Source organism: Sesamum indicum, linkage group LG7, assembly GCF_000512975.1.
Source record: "Sesamum indicum cultivar Zhongzhi No. 13 linkage group LG7, S_indicum_v1.0, whole genome shotgun sequence".
NCBI lineage: Eukaryota > Viridiplantae > Streptophyta > Magnoliopsida > Lamiales > Pedaliaceae > Sesamum > Sesamum indicum.
Genome location: NC_026151.1, coordinates 11276078 through 11292518, shown reverse-complemented (window position 1 = coordinate 11292518; position 16441 = coordinate 11276078). Strand labels below are relative to the sequence as shown.

At 37.9% G+C, this 16441-nt stretch overlaps 4 protein-coding genes across 4 annotated transcripts in view; 2 read left to right on the top strand and 2 right to left on the bottom strand.

Moving 5' to 3' along the window:
- Positions 1-831, top strand: part of LOC105167128 (mannose-1-phosphate guanylyltransferase 1) — a 4075-nt gene extending 3244 nt beyond the window's left edge. Inside the window, 1 exon segment of the mRNA XM_011086711.2 lies at positions 1-831. This exon segment is cut by the window's left edge and continues 9 nt beyond it. Within this exon segment, the coding sequence (XP_011085013.1) occupies positions 1-545 (545 nt within the window). The 3' untranslated portion in view covers positions 546-831.
- On the bottom strand, positions 3809-7219 carry LOC105167127 (CASP-like protein 5B1). Its single transcript, XM_011086710.2, has 3 exons — positions 6688-7219; positions 5427-5559; positions 3809-4216 (listed from the first exon to the last, which is right to left on the bottom strand). The coding sequence occupies exons 1-3, from the start codon at positions 6819-6821 to the stop codon at positions 4016-4018; spliced, it is 468 nt and encodes a 155-aa protein (XP_011085012.1). The 5' UTR covers positions 6822-7219; the 3' UTR covers positions 3809-4015.
- Positions 8078-10281, top strand: LOC105167126 (uncharacterized protein At2g39795, mitochondrial). Its single transcript, XM_011086709.2, has 3 exons — positions 8078-8437; positions 9355-9704; positions 9806-10281. The coding sequence occupies exons 1-3, from the start codon at positions 8171-8173 to the stop codon at positions 9963-9965; spliced, it is 777 nt and encodes a 258-aa protein (XP_011085011.1). The 5' UTR covers positions 8078-8170; the 3' UTR covers positions 9966-10281.
- Positions 10876-16441, bottom strand: part of LOC105167125 (delta-1-pyrroline-5-carboxylate synthase) — an 11650-nt gene continuing 6084 nt past the window's right edge. Inside the window, exons 7-20 of the mRNA XM_011086708.2 lie at positions 15153-15303; positions 14908-15072; positions 14723-14800; positions 14086-14175; positions 13458-13544; positions 13259-13345; positions 13061-13157; positions 12843-12946; positions 12673-12748; positions 12103-12253; positions 11913-11981; positions 11645-11711; positions 11495-11565; positions 10876-11317 (exon numbers count right to left, since the gene is read on the bottom strand). Of these exons, the coding sequence (XP_011085010.1) occupies positions 11236-11317; positions 11495-11565; positions 11645-11711; positions 11913-11981; positions 12103-12253; positions 12673-12748; positions 12843-12946; positions 13061-13157; positions 13259-13345; positions 13458-13544; positions 14086-14175; positions 14723-14800; positions 14908-15072; positions 15153-15303 (1375 nt within the window). The 3' untranslated portion in view covers positions 10876-11235. The remainder of the gene's footprint in view (positions 11318-11494; positions 11566-11644; positions 11712-11912; positions 11982-12102; positions 12254-12672; positions 12749-12842; positions 12947-13060; positions 13158-13258; positions 13346-13457; positions 13545-14085; positions 14176-14722; positions 14801-14907; positions 15073-15152; positions 15304-16441) is intronic.

Genomic DNA, 16441 nt, shown 5'->3' with positions numbered 1-16441 from the left:
CCTCCATTCTTGATCGTATTGAGCTACGCCCCACATCTATTGAGAAAGAAGTGTTCCCAAAAATTGCGGCAGAGAAAAAACTTTACGCGATGGTGCTGCCAGGATTTTGGATGGACATTGGACAGCCAAGGGATTACATCACGGGACTGAGACTCTACTTGGATTCCTTAAGGAAGAAATCGCCTCTGAAGCTGGCCTCGGGGAGTCATATAATTGGAAACGTCTTGGTGGACGAAAGTGCGAAAATTGGCGATGGATGCTTGATCGGCCCGGATGTTGCAATTGGTCCTGGTTGTGTTGTTGAGTCAGGTGTGAGGCTGTCCCGGTGCACAGTTATGCGTGGAGTCCGCATCAAGAAACATGCTTGCATTTCAAGTAGTATCATTGGATGGCACTCAACTATTGGTCAATGGGCTCGTGTTGAGAACATGACCATACTAGGAGAAGATGTTCATGTTGGTGATGAAGTTTACAGCAATGGTGGGGTGGTCTTACCCCACAAGGAGATCAAGTCCAGCATCTTGAAGCCGGAGATAGTAATGTAAGGTTTGGTTATTCCTGATGGTGGTTAGTGAGTTTATATGTTTGCCATCTGAATGGGTTTTATTCCCTTTCTTTTTCGTGTTATCGGTTTCCATTTCTCCCCCGTGTCAAATTGTAGAAGCCAGTCCCTGTCGGAGGTTCTGCATGGTTTAAGCTTATAAATATAGTTGCTGGTGTATGAAATGTGTAATGTGTGATGTGTTGTGTTGTGTAAATAGAAATAAATTATTAGTTGCTTCCTCTTTGGTACATTATTGTGGATTTAAGGATGATTAAGATTTTTTTTAAGTGCATATTGTCAACTTATTGAAGTTGAGGATGCAAAATTGGATCCCAGAGTTGATTGACAACAGGAAATTGCATAGATAGGGATGGTGATGAGTCGCATTCAGTAGCACAAGAAAGAGTATTTATTGATTTCTTGAATGGTATGTTCTTTTGTTGGATATCATGTAATGTGAAACTTCTTCTCATACCTGATTTGTTATCAATCAATTCAAAAAATTCATCATCACTCATGAGATTTCTTGATAATCACAATAGTTTTTGGTTATGTTTTATATAGATGTGGATTTCATATAGTTCCATTAAAATAAAAGAATATAACCCTTTTAGCAACACATCTTCCTTGTAAGGTAGAAAAATCCTGGCAGCAAACAACACCACCGAAGGTGATCCTGATGTGGGCTTCCATTTCTTGTACATAGAATACAAGTCTTGACTAATTAATTATTCTTCTTTCCTTTGTCAACAATAATGAAGAAAAATTAATGGCACAAATGTCCCTTCAATCCAGATTCCCTTTCATTGAATAATAACAGTTGCATCAAAATTTGATGGATATCACATCAGTCATGCCTTCAATCGTGCACTCATCTGTCTTATTGATATATCCTCTCATGTGGTCGAGGTTTTTTTGTTAAAGGATAAAATCGGGAATTTTACCTCGGCACAATTGCACACCAGGTGAAAGGGTGTTGGAAATTATATGGTGTGGTGAGGTATATATGTTTAAGGTGTGTCTATTACATACCAAATTACTTTTTACCCTTACAATTTAATATATTTTTTTATTAATGTACATTATACAGCCCCTCACTCTCGAATGGAATATGCCTACCCAGTGTAATATTTTGTTCGAGAGTAAACACTCCTCCGAATTGAGTTAACACATGGGTGTGGATGGTAGTGCAAATGCTTAGCCAACAGTATTAGGTGTCGGCTCGAATTGGGGTGCACCTCGATTGCAGGGTGCACCAGGTGGTGCACCCCGAGCCCAGTTCGAGGGGGGTGCACCAGCGCACTGCGTGCCCAGCTCGAGGTTACCGCCTCTGGTGCACTTGCTGGCCTCGAGCTGAGCCAGTCGGCGGGGTGCTCTAGGTGGCGCACTCCAACCACCAGGTGCACCCAAGCCTCGAGCTGGCGCGTTGGTTCCAACTCGAGGCATTGAGCTGCCAGCCGGCGGGGTGCACCAGAACTGGTGTGGCGCACCAGGTGGTGCAACTAGAGCCCTCCTTAAGCTTGGCTTGAGTCTTTAAGTGTTGTGAGGAGGTGCTAATTTTTGCGTCCCCTGGGTTTTGAACTCAGGTCAAAAGGGTGGCAAATAAGAACTCCTACCATTACACCATCAAATATTTCTTAACAATATTTGCTCTCATTTTCTATTAGTAGAGGTTATTCAGAATTTATTCATATTTTGCGCCAAACTCTTCCATTTATTTTGAGAAATTCGACGTCATCTTCAGGAGATGAGATTCCCCATAAACAATTTTTACATTTGGTAATGGAGCCCCCCAAGATTTTGGAGAGGGTGAAGCGGCGCAAAGTTTTTTTTTTTTTTTTTTTAAGGACATAGCCTCTTGGGGTGATTTCTTCACCATCCATTAGGTTGAAAATTTTGGTAAGTAACTCGATAGTATTCTATGTTCATAAATGTAGTCACTACACTTATGTTGTTTTGTTCTCTTATAATCTGTATTCGCCAGATGTTGCCTCAAGGGATGTTTTTGCTCAAGCTCCATAGTTAGGTTTTTACCAACTTCGGAAGGGGGGGGCAAAATTTTCCGATTCCAACATTTTTATGAGTGGACCTTGCCTCAAGAATTTGATAAGGGGACGTTGCCTCAAAGGATACTTCATGTCTCGGAGTTGGTCTTTCACCAACTTCAAGGGGATGTAAAGTTTCCGGTGCAACATTATTGACGAGGATCTCGATGAAAGTTCCATTTAGGGGGTCCCGGGGCAATAACGACTTTTATCTATATGACAATGCCGATTTTTGCCTCTAGGGTCCTCGTGAAACTTCAAGGATCTCTGTGTCTAAGTTTGTTTCGTTTGTCGGGACTACGACAAGAAAAACTAACTTCCTAACTCAAAATTCGAAGTACAATAATCAAAAGAGGAGAAAGGTATGCCGATGTTCAGGATGAATCTCCCCATTGAGGGGTACTTGCTCATGAGTCAGAGGGGTTACCTCCTGGGATGGTGACTGTTCACGAGGCGAGTCTTGTTCCGCCAACGCCCGATACCTGGTTTGCATACTCAGTGTCGAGATAACGGTTTTCCACAGACGGCGCTAATGATGTGGTCGAGGTTTTTTTGTTAAAAGATAAAATCGGGAATTTTACCTCGGCACAATTGCACACCAGGTGAAATGCAATTTCCGCAAAATGTGTAATTTTCAAGAGAAAAAGTGTCTTGCCAATGAATAGTCACCTGGATTAAAAAATTAGTATTTTGGTATTTATAGGGTGTTGGAAATTATATGGTGTGGTGATGTATATATGTTTAAGATGCGTCTACTACATACCAAATTATTTTTTTACCCTTACAATTTAATATATTTTTTTATTAGTGTACATCATCCTCGTTGGAAATAGAGCACAAAAGAAAGCTTGAAATGGAGAAGAAATTTCTATTCCTTTTCCATCAACTGAATTTGTTTGCGCCAAAAAGTCCGCTGCTTCATTGGTTTCTCTTTCGCACATCAAATAATAGGAAAAATGACGATCTTCATCCACTTGTAATTGCATAAAACGGCTAAAACATGCTCATTATTGATGCGGTGGATGACTGTTACAAATTCTCCATCCCACATTGGTCGGGAGAGACAAAGGATCTTGGGGTGTTTATAGCATCCTTCCTCCTTAATAACCGATTTTCTATATGGCCCCATGATAATAACCATCAAACTGGTCGCAGGCAGTAGAGTCCGAATGACAATTACACAAATACCTTATGTTTGTAAAATTACAAGAACACCTCGAAGTTGTAATTGAAATCTATATCGATATCCTCTCTACAAAGGGCAGAGGTACCTAACATCAGGATTGTCGATGTAAGCAAGAAGTCGCATCATATAAGTGGAAACAATTAATTGCACCTTGCTGAACTCTTCGAACAATCTCTATATCTATATACATTGCGAGTTTGAAGATGTGGTTGTGTGTTAAAAGTGTCATTAGGAAACTGTTTAAATTGATGCGACAAGCCAAAACATGATATACGAAGATATGGCGAGAAGAAACCACGACATGAAGGCAAAAGCAATAGATATCTGAAACATGCCGCATGAAAATTTTGTCTTGACGATGCAGAAATTTGTATCTTTAGTAAAGAGAACCATCACACCAGCAGACGAGCATGCAGCTGCCAGGGACAGAGTAGCAGTAACCTGCAGATGCTTAGATCTTAGTACAAGTCGTTAGAACTTAGAAGAATTATCTAGAAAAGAAGTGGGATAAATTAGACGAATCTCCTAGTAAATTTGGCCGTTTGATGGTTCAAACTATGGTAAAATTATGATAAAATTGTATGCTGTCTGGAAATGGTACAAGAAACTATATCCGATGCCCAAATAGTTTCCACTAAAAATTTCCAGCATACAGTCTGAACTGCAGTACAATACTAGGCCACAGAATTTCATGTAAACAGTCACCTTCTCATTATCTGATTAAATCAATTAAACCTTTCATGTCAAACATCAGGTCCAAAACGCCGTGAGTTTTTGGTGTTTTGGTGTATCCATTAAGACTTTACGGTAGCAAATGTTCTCTCATGTATCAAAGTACCATCTTCTGAAGAAACCATAGACTTTAAAAACTGATACCTTTTAGGCTGTTTCTCTTCTAGTAACCATACAACTCATGTACGTAACTGGTTCTCCTATGAATTAATTCAGTTCACATTTCCAGTTTTGAATTTATATTTTAAGGCCATTAAAATCAACTCAGCAAGTTGTCTTAAACGTCCAGCCAGATGCATCTTTTGGGGGTACAGAAAAGAAAAGCTCTATCCTTTCGACCAAACAATCTAAGATCTCATACCTACGGTTCCTTTACCTCACCTTTTCTAGGCCACCATGCTTCGCTATAAAAATGCCACACAGAATTCTTTAGTGATGCTACTTGCTATGCCTTATATCAAATCAAACACAATGGTTATGAAGCTAAACCCATTTAACAACTGGCGTACTTATTACCTCAGCTGAGCAAGCTTCAATCAAATCTTGGAGTATTGGTAAGTCTAGGTGCCTAGTGGCTAATAATCATTGTAGCTTTACTTTTTTTTTCTCTTTCTTTTTTTGGGTGAGAGAGATCAAAAGTTGAACCAAGCAGAGACAGCATCTCCAATTCTTTGCTCTACAAGTACATTCATTTATGCTAACGGAATGAAGCTTCAAGTGTTTCTTCATACAGAAGGGAGAAGAAGATGAAACTCAACTTACGCACATCGGGTATTGTTGTGCAAGAAGTACGAACCGCCCAATTTCAGCCATTTGTTCCAGTACACAAAACTCGTTTTCTTAATCTTGTTGTGGATATGATATGTTTAGCATGAGTGGAAGAGTGGAGCAAACAAAGTTGAATTAAGAGAGATCTTACCCAATCTCCAACGACAAACAGGCTAACTACAATGTGATTGTACAGGTCCTTGTTGAACCTCAAAGCATGTATGTCAAGGCATGCAAGTCCAAAGCTCCACAAAACTTGAAGCCCCATTGAGGCAATTAAGTAGCTGACAACAGAGAATTGAACTATTGTAAGTAGGAAAGTAATCCAAGCCACACGAGTATTAACATTCTCAGAGGTGAAACAAACCTTGTCAATTAAGAGAGAAAGATAATTGATTTTCGAATCAGCAGCAGTTGACACTAACTCACAGTAAAAGAAAAAAATCATCACGTAAACACTAGCAAAGTAGAATTCCCAAGTCCCAACCCTTTCCAGACAAACTTTCTTTTGTTTGCCCTGTTACATATCTTGTCAACACCTAAAATCAATGGATCAGAGATAATATATCACTCAGTAGAGAGCTAAAAACAACCAGCTCAAAAGATTAAATTTTTTAGCTTAATTCCCACAAGATGCCTAATGATTAGCGTGCAATTTACTAAATAACTAACACCAATACAAAATCAATCTTATTGAAGGGAACCTTTTAAAATGAGGTTAGGGAAGAGTCAACACCGAGATTGGATGAAGACAAACTAGTCCATCCTTTTACTATAACAAGAGCTCCAGTGCGAGGACAATCAACTGCAAGTTAACTATTCTATTTCACATGAATTCCCGTCTCCTCTAATCCCCCTCATCCCTCTCCAAACCCAACCTACCAAACTGTATAGGAATAGAGAAGAGACAAAATGAACAAAATCTAGTCGTCACCGAATTTTAGCGATCACTTGATATGCATTAGAATTAATCACAATCCTTACTCCACAGTACTTTTTTGGTGTCTAAAGTTGTTGATTGATCCTACTTGCACTGAAATTGTAGACTGGACAGTATTTTAAGCATGGACAGACCATGTTGTATGCTAAATACATGGAGAATTATACTATATTCGTGTGTGTATTCAGTGTAGAATTATTTACCAACCTCTAAAAAAAAATCAGTGTAGAATTATTTACCAATAACAGCAAGTTTCCATATTCTATTCTTCTGGAACTTCTCTATTTTACTCCGTTTATAGATATTGATCAATGCGTCTGGGGACCAAGCTAGTACCCCAACCAAATATGACTAGTAAGATCAGAAACTCAGAAACACAATAGCCTTCGATCCCCAATTCTCACATTCAGTAATTTTTCAAGCAGAATAAAAGCGAATTATACCAAGATAAAAGGACAGCTCAAATAATTACCAAAAGGCAGTAGCGGTAGAAAAGCCAGAAGCAGAGGTCATAACCCCAATTGAAGCAGATGCAAAAACACACTGTCCAATTCTTAATATCAGCCCACTCTTTCTCCCTGGACTCCCAAACAACTCCTTCATCATCTCTCTCTCTCTCTCTCTCTCTCTCTCTCTCTCTCTCTCTCTCTCTCTCTCTCTCTCCCTCTCTCTCTCTACATATATATGTATATGTACATTAAATTCTTGTAAAGAATGAATCTTTATGAGATGGGTTGTCCTCCCAAGAAAGATGGGGCAGTGAGATGCTCTTAGATTGTCAAAACATTCCCATCAGATGGAATGAATGGATCCCTTTTCTTTTGTTGACTGTAGAATTAAAGCAAGAACGACGTCTCCACTTTTGCTGACTGTAGAATAAGGGGACAAATCATTCAAAAACTTTTCTGCTTCACGAATAGTATACATATTTGTGTATGTGAACATGGGAGAAACAGATGTTGATTTTGATCTAACTCAGATTTCCCGAGTCATATGTCGTTACCATTAAAACGGTCATCAGCAAATTTTTTCCAAAGTTTACCAACTACCAAGAAATATAAAGAGGAATATTTTATTTGTTAGCAGAATTTTTGGCAAGGTAGTGCGCAGTACTGGGCTTTGCAGTAAATGCACAAGATGCCATTTCCATCTACTAGCATAAAAATAAATATTTTTCTTGAAAAAGAATAAAAGCAAAATGTTTTATGATATCCGTATGAAGTCAATAGTCATCGACTATGTACTTTGTTGGTGTTCATTTTCACTATCTTCATTAGTGTGAAATCAAATACTATAATATGATAATGTATTTTGATGTTTGGAGATTGCATTTAAGATATAAATACAAAAATACAATAGGTGCAAAAATTATTAAATATAGAACAAACACGAACCATCAAAATAAGAATTTCATTTAAATAGGTGGAACGACCAATATCCCCACCTCAAAAATTTTATCATAACCAACTCAATGGACTTTAGTAAACAAGTCCTAAAAATACAAAAACTATATTGCCTCTAAAAAATTCAAAGTTGTTATATATTATCTCTAAACATCAATTCTATCTTACAAATTTGATTATTGATATAATAGGATATAAATTTTTGAATTTTTCTACTTGTTATAATGAACTAATACTTTGACTAGATCAATAATTTTTATTACAATAAAATTGAAAAATAAAGTGTAACTCATATCAAATGTAATAACTAGTCATGATTTAAATTTGTGATCTCAAATTTAATCATAAAATTTCAACCAAAATATAATAATAGAGTAGGAGGCGGAAACATGGTTTACTGCTACGAATTACTAAATTTTATTTTTCAAACCGGCATGATATAAAATGACAATGTTACCCAACAAAAACCCATTGCCCAACTCCTAAAACCCTAAACCCCTCTCCTCTGGTTCACCAAACCCTCTCGCTTCTTCTCTCTTGCAAACACCAAAAATGGCTTTAAACAACGCCTTTCGTAGAGCGGCTTCGAGAGTTGTGCCTTTGGCCATGCGGGTTGCCGCCGGAAGTCAAAGGTACCTACAGAACCATCAAAGCTCTGCCCTTTTCGCCTCCATCAGCTCCCCCACACGAAATGTCCTGCAGAGGTCTTTGCCGTTGTTTTTTCACCACTACTCCACCAGCCCAAGTTCCGATGAGGCACTCCTCCGAGTCATCAAGTCTGAGATTCAGTGTGCCGTGGAGTCTCAGGATGAGGAAGAGGTTCTTTTAATTTTTTGTTTACATTGTCAAGTATTATGGTTGTGGTCCTTGTGCAAGTGACAAGGAAATCTAGTTAGATTTTCAGTTATTCTTGGCGAAACGGGTTTTCTATTTATTATTTTTCAAAATGGAACTTTTTCTAGAATAAGCTCAACCCCCCCAGCCCCCAAGCAAATTGGGTTCTCGGGTGTGTACAAGATTTATTTTCGAACATATCTTCGCGTTTATTCAGGATCTTTTTAACGCTTATTGGTGTTAAGATAACGTTTTCCTGGAGGGATTAATTGGATAGGAGGATTTAAAGTTGAATTGCGTGCAAGTATCCAGATTTCTAGTGATCATGTGGGAAATCCATTGGGGAATTCAATTTCGTATTGGCTGGCGGGTATCTTTAGAATTTCGTTGCTTTATTCACTAGTTTTATCACATTGAAGGGTCTCTACATTATTTTCAGTTCTAGGAAATCTATTATTGGTAACGGAAAATATTCTTATGCCGGTATTCTTGCTCTGAAGAAGTCCTGACCAGATGGGAATTACTTAGCTATAGTTTTTATGTTTTGTGTTCCTTCAAGTTTTAAAGACAGAATTGGTGAAATGCTGGGCTGATGGAGATAGAGTATAAGGTTACCAAGAAACGACTTAAGTATAAAAAGCTATTCACATAATAAAGTCTCTCACTAAGGTGCCCTGAACTTAAAAGAAGGCTATTTCACCAAAGCGCGTAACCTTTTCTCTTGACATTAAGTCTCTGAAAGTTGAGTTTTGGCTTCATCGAAACGACTGAACTTTGATGAGCTATGCATGGCGGTCTGTATTTTCAGATGTATTTGATAACAAAAAACTTGTTTGTGTTTTGTCAAATTTGTGGCTTAATGTTACAAACTATATTGTTTTCTTTCCATTATTTGTATATAGGCGGAGGAAGTCCCACAGGGCTTCCCCTTTAAAATTGAAGATCATCCTGGACAGCAGACTATAACACTAACCAGGGAATATCAAGGTGAAACCATAACTGTTGAAGTTCACATGCCTGACCTCATTACTGGTGAGGAGAATGACCATGATGATGATGATGATGATGATGAACAGGAGGAAAGGGGCAACCAATCTAGTATTCCCCTGGTTGTTAGAGTCTCCAAGAAGAGTGGACCCTATCTAGAGTTTGGTTGTACTGCTTATCCTGATGAGGTTGCCATTGATAGCTTGGCTGTCAAGGAAACCGACAACTCAGAAGATCAAATAGCATATGAAGGACCTGATTTTGCGTACGTTTTTATTTAATATAGCGCCTCTAGATACTTTTTTTTCTGATTGTTGGATGTTTGCTGATTAATCCTCTGTTTTCTGTGTCCCTCATATATCCCAGGGATCTGGATGAGAATCTGCAGAAGGCTTTTCACAAGTATTTGGAGTTAAGAGGAATCAAGCCAAGTACAACGAATTTTTTGCATGGGTACATGGTTGACAAAGACAGCAGAGAATACATAACATGGTTGAAGAACCTCCAGAAGTTTGTTCAGGCGTGAGCGTCAGAGATTGGTAGTTTGGTGGGATTTTTTTATGACCGGGACGACGAATACATGATCTGCTCCATCTGATTCTGCACTAGTATAATTTAGATTAGCTATTGATAAATCATGAAACCATTAAAATTTTGAACTTTGATGAGCCAGAAGTGCCGTCATGTTACTAATGTCTTTGTAATGTTGATTGCATGGTGAGTAGAAAATTGCAATAATCCATCATCGATGGTTAAAGCTTTATTTTCAAATTAGGAGCTGTTGAACGCTTCTGCTAACTTCATTTCATTTTATCGTGTAGTGTAGCATAAAACTTCATCCATATCAATCTTTTGTCTCCGTATTCTCCCAGTTAACTTTTATAATTATTTGAATGGTTGATGTGATACGAAAGAAATTTGAGTGGGGGAAGCAGACAACTTATTGTAAGCTCACAAGCAAGAATCAATATGGGTGGTCACTGTAGCGGATAGGGAAATGGCACTGCGCAGATTCAATTGTTCACTCCTGTATTTCATGTTTCCAGGTGGGCACTGGGCTGGGCATAAAGCTTATTGCACTATACTAGAAACTAGAGGGGAGCAATGAACTCAGACTCCTAAAGGCAGGCATAGCGCAAAACTGCATTTTTGAAACGAATGAAGCAACCCACATCAACCCAAAAATTGGTACGATCGATTATTCCTCACAAGATTCACATGCTTTTCTAGCTTCATGTGAAGAAATCAATTAATAGATCAACAATAAACTCTCGTCTACTTGAAGCTCCTCCACAAGTCAACCGACTCAATACTCTCGAAGATCCTCCACAAGTCGACTGACTCATACTTTTGATCAAGACTAAGCATTGACAGATAGAGCAGATTTAGACTTTCTATTCTTTGGGCTCGATATTAAGTCAATTTAACCAATATCATAATCACAAGATCATTGGAGTTTCAATTGAAATCCCATCGTCCAAGAATCTGGTCCACGAAGTTTTGCATGAGCACATACATCTCCCCGATTGATGCCATATATTCAAATGGATACCTGCACCCAACTTATTTATGCATACATTATTCATCCTGCAAGTTCTTACTCCCACAAAATTTGAGATGTTGACGTACTTTTGCTAGCAAAAAGTTAAATATTACAACAATAATACATTATGAGGGAGTCGGACCAGGTAGACACCGTTTTCTTCTATTCATTATATTTTAGATCATCTATCCCTAACACTAAATTTGGTATACCAGATGATCAATACAGATGTTGAATACTTGATTGCTTGCTGTCAGGCCTGCAGACTCATGTCTTTATGGGTGTACACTATGCCTTTATCGCCATTTACCACTTGTCCACTTCCTCTTGCAATCCTGCATCATTTTGGGATGCGTCAAAGTTTAGGTTTAAGCAAAGACTTACGAGGTAGTCGTCATATTGTAAGAGAAGCATTTATCTCAACATATATTTTAAGAGTTGTACTAGAAAAGTATGTGGAAGAAAGATAATTGTTAGATCAGTTTAGAAAAAAGATCTTTTCAGAGATGTACCATCTGGTCGTAAGCAATCCTTCAACACCTACAGGACCACGGGCATGAATGCGACTTGTACTAATGCCAACCTACTCAGCGAACAAATGCATTAAAATAAGACTGAGTTGCCAAAAACTGAAACTCATCAGACAATGCTTTCTACCATACCTCTGCACCTAATCCGAAACGGAAGCCATCACTGAATCTTGTACTTGCATTGTGAAACACAGCAGCACTGAATATGTCAAACACTTGATGTTAAGTCATTAAGGCGGGTAAAATCTTAGTGGTAGATTAGTTGGTTTTTCAGTTTTTGTTTCAAATCCCATTTTGCAAATTGCAATGTAACAAAGTTAATCATCTTTTAGATATTGTTACAAACCCAATTGTGCAATGTCATAAGGCAGACCACTAATATCACCAAAAGACAAAACACCTGTCAGTTTGACGTAAAAAGAGTTCCGCAACTTCATGATCCTCGGTCACAATGCAATCTGTATGAGCACTGCAGTTAAGAGAGAATGTATTGTTTTATGGGGATGAATCTTATAATAGCAAGAATGGCGCCAAGATTTATACACATAATGAAGAATGACCATCAACTGCAAAGACAAAGAAAAACATACCTTCCGTTCTGATGTATATGATCAATGGCAGCATTTACATCATCAACAATTTCAATAGTGCAAGCAAGAGAACTATATTCATGGTGCAATGAACGAGCCTCTGGAATATTCAGTAAAGAGCTCGCTCGAGGTCCACCAAATATTTCGACACCTAAAATGTAAGCATACCATTATAGCAGTATTGCAAAGTTAGGATTCTTTTAATGGCCTATATAATGGCTTAAAGATCCATTTTTTATTTGGATGCTTGATATTTAGTCAAAGCAATGCCCAAGAGTCATATATTCTTCATATATAATATGTCGACCAACACGGCAACACTGTTTGAAAAATTATGTATCACCAGGTGATTACTCATGCAAATAGGATGCAGAAATGATACAACAAAGAAGAATGGGAAGATGGACCAAAGTTACAAGTGCGACTTAATGTTATTTCTCAAATGACCTGTCAGTGCAGATATATCATATATTAGGAGACAAAAAACACTCAGACTGACTCAATCATATTGCCTAACGATAAATAGGGGGTTCTTAGGATGACGGGAGGGGATTCCTAAAGACACCCAACCTTTGATTTGAAGTTCCACAATAAGTTCGTTGAGGATGCCATCCTGCAGCAAGTCCTTGTGAACAAGCAGCGTTTCCTTGAGAATAAAACAGAGCAAACAATTTTAGGGGTCTATCATATATACTGAAATTGTTTGAGGATAAAAAGTTATTCCATGAAATTGAACATACCATAGCATTGCAGGCAGCAGGATAATCTGTTTTTGCATCCAGAACAATCTGCTTTGCCATATCCCTATTAGCGGACTTATCTACATAAACATGACAGATTCCATCTGGGAAGAAAAGAACACAGCTTTTAAATCTCAAGTATCTGGGTTGATTACTAGATCAACAATAGAACAGATGCAATTTATTCATAGCCATCTAAAGTAAAAAATATATCTTACCAGCATGGCCCAGAACAGGAATCTTTGTTGAAGTCTTAATTTGACTAACAAGTTTGTTGCTGCCTCTTGGGATCACAAGATCAATAACGTCATCCAACTTTGGCACAAACATAAAATCTCAGTTTCAATTCATTCATATGGGTTTATCATCATTAAACTAAATTTTGCATGGTGAAATACAATCTTAATTCAACCCACCTTGAGCAATTCAGGGATCTCCTCTCTGGAAGTCACCAGCCCAATAAGTCGTTCTCCAACACTTTTCGGGATGGCTGAAGTAATTACCTAACAACGAGAAGTGGTAAGCTTAAAAAACAGAGCAAATCTGATATGCTATGCTAGGACAACAATATTAGGTAAGAAGAACAAAGAAACTATATTTTTCAATTGATTAAACCTTATGAAGGATTGCATTGGACCGTCTAGCTTCCTTTCCCCCTTTTAACAGAAGTCCATTTCCACTGCGTATAGCTAATGAAGCTATCTGTCAAAATCAAAGGCAGACTATGAAATCATAAGAATGATCACAAAAATGATTTGTCAATACCTTGTATCAGATACAGCCACTAGCATGTAATATTCAGAGGGTAACATTATGCAGATCAAATACAGCCTCTGGCTAAACAATGGAACTTAGAAAGGCACTTCAATATTGTTGAAAGGAATATGAGAAATGGAAAAAAAAAAGGGGGATATTTTAGGTCTTTAAATATGAGTAAAGAAAGCATGAGTGAGAGTGAGTGAGAATGAGAATGACAGTGACAGTGAGAGAGAGAGAGAGAGAGAGAGAGAGAGAGAGAGAGATTGCTCAAGAAATGGGTTGAAGAAAGTACCTCAAGCGAACGTTAATAGATAGAAAGGAGAAGAAAAAATAAAAGAAGAATAAGTTTCCACTGTTTAGAACCATAAGCTGATATTCACAGAAGTTGAACAGATTTCTTTAACGACAGTACTGTTTATTCCCCAAAACCCAATTCAATCTATATGCAGAAGTCACCCCTAACAAAGTCGTTGATATAGTTTACCTGAACTAGTGCATCAGGCCGAGACTCAAAAATGATCAAAAGAACACCCAAGGGAGAAGATGTCTTCTCCAACACAAGTCCTTCTGAAAGCTGCAGTAAAAATTTTCAAAATATCACCGACCTTAACATGACTTATTTCTAAAATATTCAAATCAGATATATATAAATATCATGCATTGTATGCTTTAATAATGATTGGACAAGGTTTCAAGCTTGAGCTCCCATGGGGTCTCAAGTTATGTTTGAAAATACTAAGATGGAAGTAAACTTTTTCACATTTGTACTTGAGCTTCCTCATATGGAGTGTGAGCCTCAATACAGGGGATAGTTGTGCTTGATCCTATATTAAGGCACTTCAACTCGAGCAAGAGTCCCCACGAATTAACAGAAACTCTGTTGCAAGCTTTTTGACTGAAACATTTAGAACAAGGTGCACACAGCTTAAAATTAGTCCTTAATCAATTATCTAGGAAAACCCAATGTTTAACTGGTGTATCTGCAAGGGGGATCACATAATAAGTCCCTCAATTTTGAAATAGGTTTTTCTTTCCTACCATCAACTCCTTATTCACATAAGCTGTAATTCACATGAAAAGACTTGTAACCAAGGAAAGATCCTTATACTGTGATTTCTTACCTCTGTTCTCTTTAAAACGCGACCAACAGGCTCCTCCATGTTTGCAAGCACGCGAATAGCATTTGAGAGACTTGAAATCTGTAACAAATATAAACTTTTAGAGAGAGAAAGGAGCTTATGGTCCTTTAATCTGTGCCAAATTTTCTCTTGGAAAGACAACACATTCTTCCATAGCAGTGTCTTACCTTACCAGGCTTCAAGGCCAGCCTGGATACCAAAGATTTTTCATATCCAGCTTGCTGTGCGTCGGCAACATCAGCTTCATTTTCTGCAATTATCAGCTTCTCATTCGCTTCCAAAGCATCGGCTACATCAAGCAAAATTTTACTCCTATCATGTGATGATAGAGCCTGCAAGGCAAAACTCGTCAGTTGCATTTGGTTCTTTTTCAGCAAATATAACAAAAGAGTTCCCATTCAATATTGCCTACCTGCAGCCGTCTTGAACTTTCTCTGGCTGCTATTGCCATTTCACGTGCACCAACTTCCCCTTGTGGGACCCACTTATTAGCATCACGATGAAACAGTGTTCCGATACGCTTACCGTTTAGGACTTTTAGAATGTTGTCAACAGCAAAACCACTTCAACCACAATGGGGGTGGGGTGAGGGGGAGAGAGTGAGGTAAAATCCATTAAAGATGAAGCAGAAGAAACATAACCTAGTCACAATATGCAAAAGCAAACAGATAACATTAGATGAGTCATTTGTGATCCATCAAATGAACAAGATGCTTGCTCCTGGGATAAGGTTAAAAAATAACCATGGAAATACCAAAACTCAGGTTAAGAATGAAATGCTCGTATATTCAAACACCACATTAATATAAATCATGAGCTGAATGGCATAACAGAAGATTTTCAACACTTCCAAAAGCTCGGAATATATACATGGAATGCATATCTTCTTTTCTGCAGCATATAGCAAGGGCAACCTTACACTTCCAAAAGCTATCATTTGTATTGAAGACAATTCAGAGATATGAATGTTTTGATATGTGCATAGTGTCATTTAAAACTTTCTTGATAACTCATGCTTTTTTAATGTAACACGGTAATCTTACCTCACAAAAGCTTATTTGCAAACCTTTTTTTGGGGATTGCCATTCCATTGGAAAGATAAAAGGAAAAAGAAGGTTTAGTGGAAAACAGCAAATTCTTCAGATTTGCGCACCCCTATCTCCAAAATCCTAGGGGATTAAATCTCGCTCTTCCTTTCATGGTGTTTTTCTCTTATTCCTATAGTTCTGTTACTGAAACCTCTGTCGTAGTTCCCCGCTTAATAGGCACCACATGGAACTCAAGAGAGCCATTTTACAATAATGGAGTTATTGGTGTTGCACCTTTTCTTAGCTGGAATGTCTTATGATAGAATATTCCGTCAAACTGTAGACCTTCCCGATAAAATAGATTAAATTTATTAGTTTCAGAATGAACTATCAAACTTACTATTATCAGAATAAACTACTTACAGGAAATAATAGTTAAAGGGCAATCAAAATTTAGTGTCCTCCTTTGGCATGTTGCAGCTGGGGCTAGGAATTAATGAATCTTTATTGTCACATGTATATTGCTTGCACAGAGTGAATTGATTTCTATTACCATCTTGTGATGCTTTGAAGTTAATCTTTTCACGTTTACAGAACCACCTTGAAATTCGTGCGGATGTTAAGTGTTTGAAAGACGTGCAAATCTGTGATCTAGCTTTGGAGATGGTCTAGC

Bases quoted from the DNA above. Each gene is read 5' to 3' on its own strand.
- LOC105167127 (XM_011086710.2), bottom strand. From the start codon at position 6,821: ATGATGAAGGAGTTGTTTGGGAGTCCAGGGAGAAAGAGTGGGCTGATA. The intron at 5,560-6,687 runs GTAATTATTTGA...CTCTGTTGTCAG, and splicing joins TCTACCGCTACTGCCTTTTG to CTACTTAATTGCCTCAATGG. The intron at 4,217-5,426 runs GTAAGATCTCTC...AAGCATCTGCAG, and splicing joins TGTTTGTCGTTGGAGATTGG to GTTACTGCTACTCTGTCCCT.
- LOC105167126 (XM_011086709.2), top strand. From the start codon at position 8,171: ATGGCTTTAAACAACGCCTTTCGTAGAGCGGCTTCGAGAGTTGTGCCT. The intron at 8,438-9,354 runs GTTCTTTTAATT...ATTTGTATATAG, and splicing joins AGTCTCAGGATGAGGAAGAG to GCGGAGGAAGTCCCACAGGG. The intron at 9,705-9,805 runs GTACGTTTTTAT...CATATATCCCAG, and splicing joins TATGAAGGACCTGATTTTGC to GGATCTGGATGAGAATCTGC.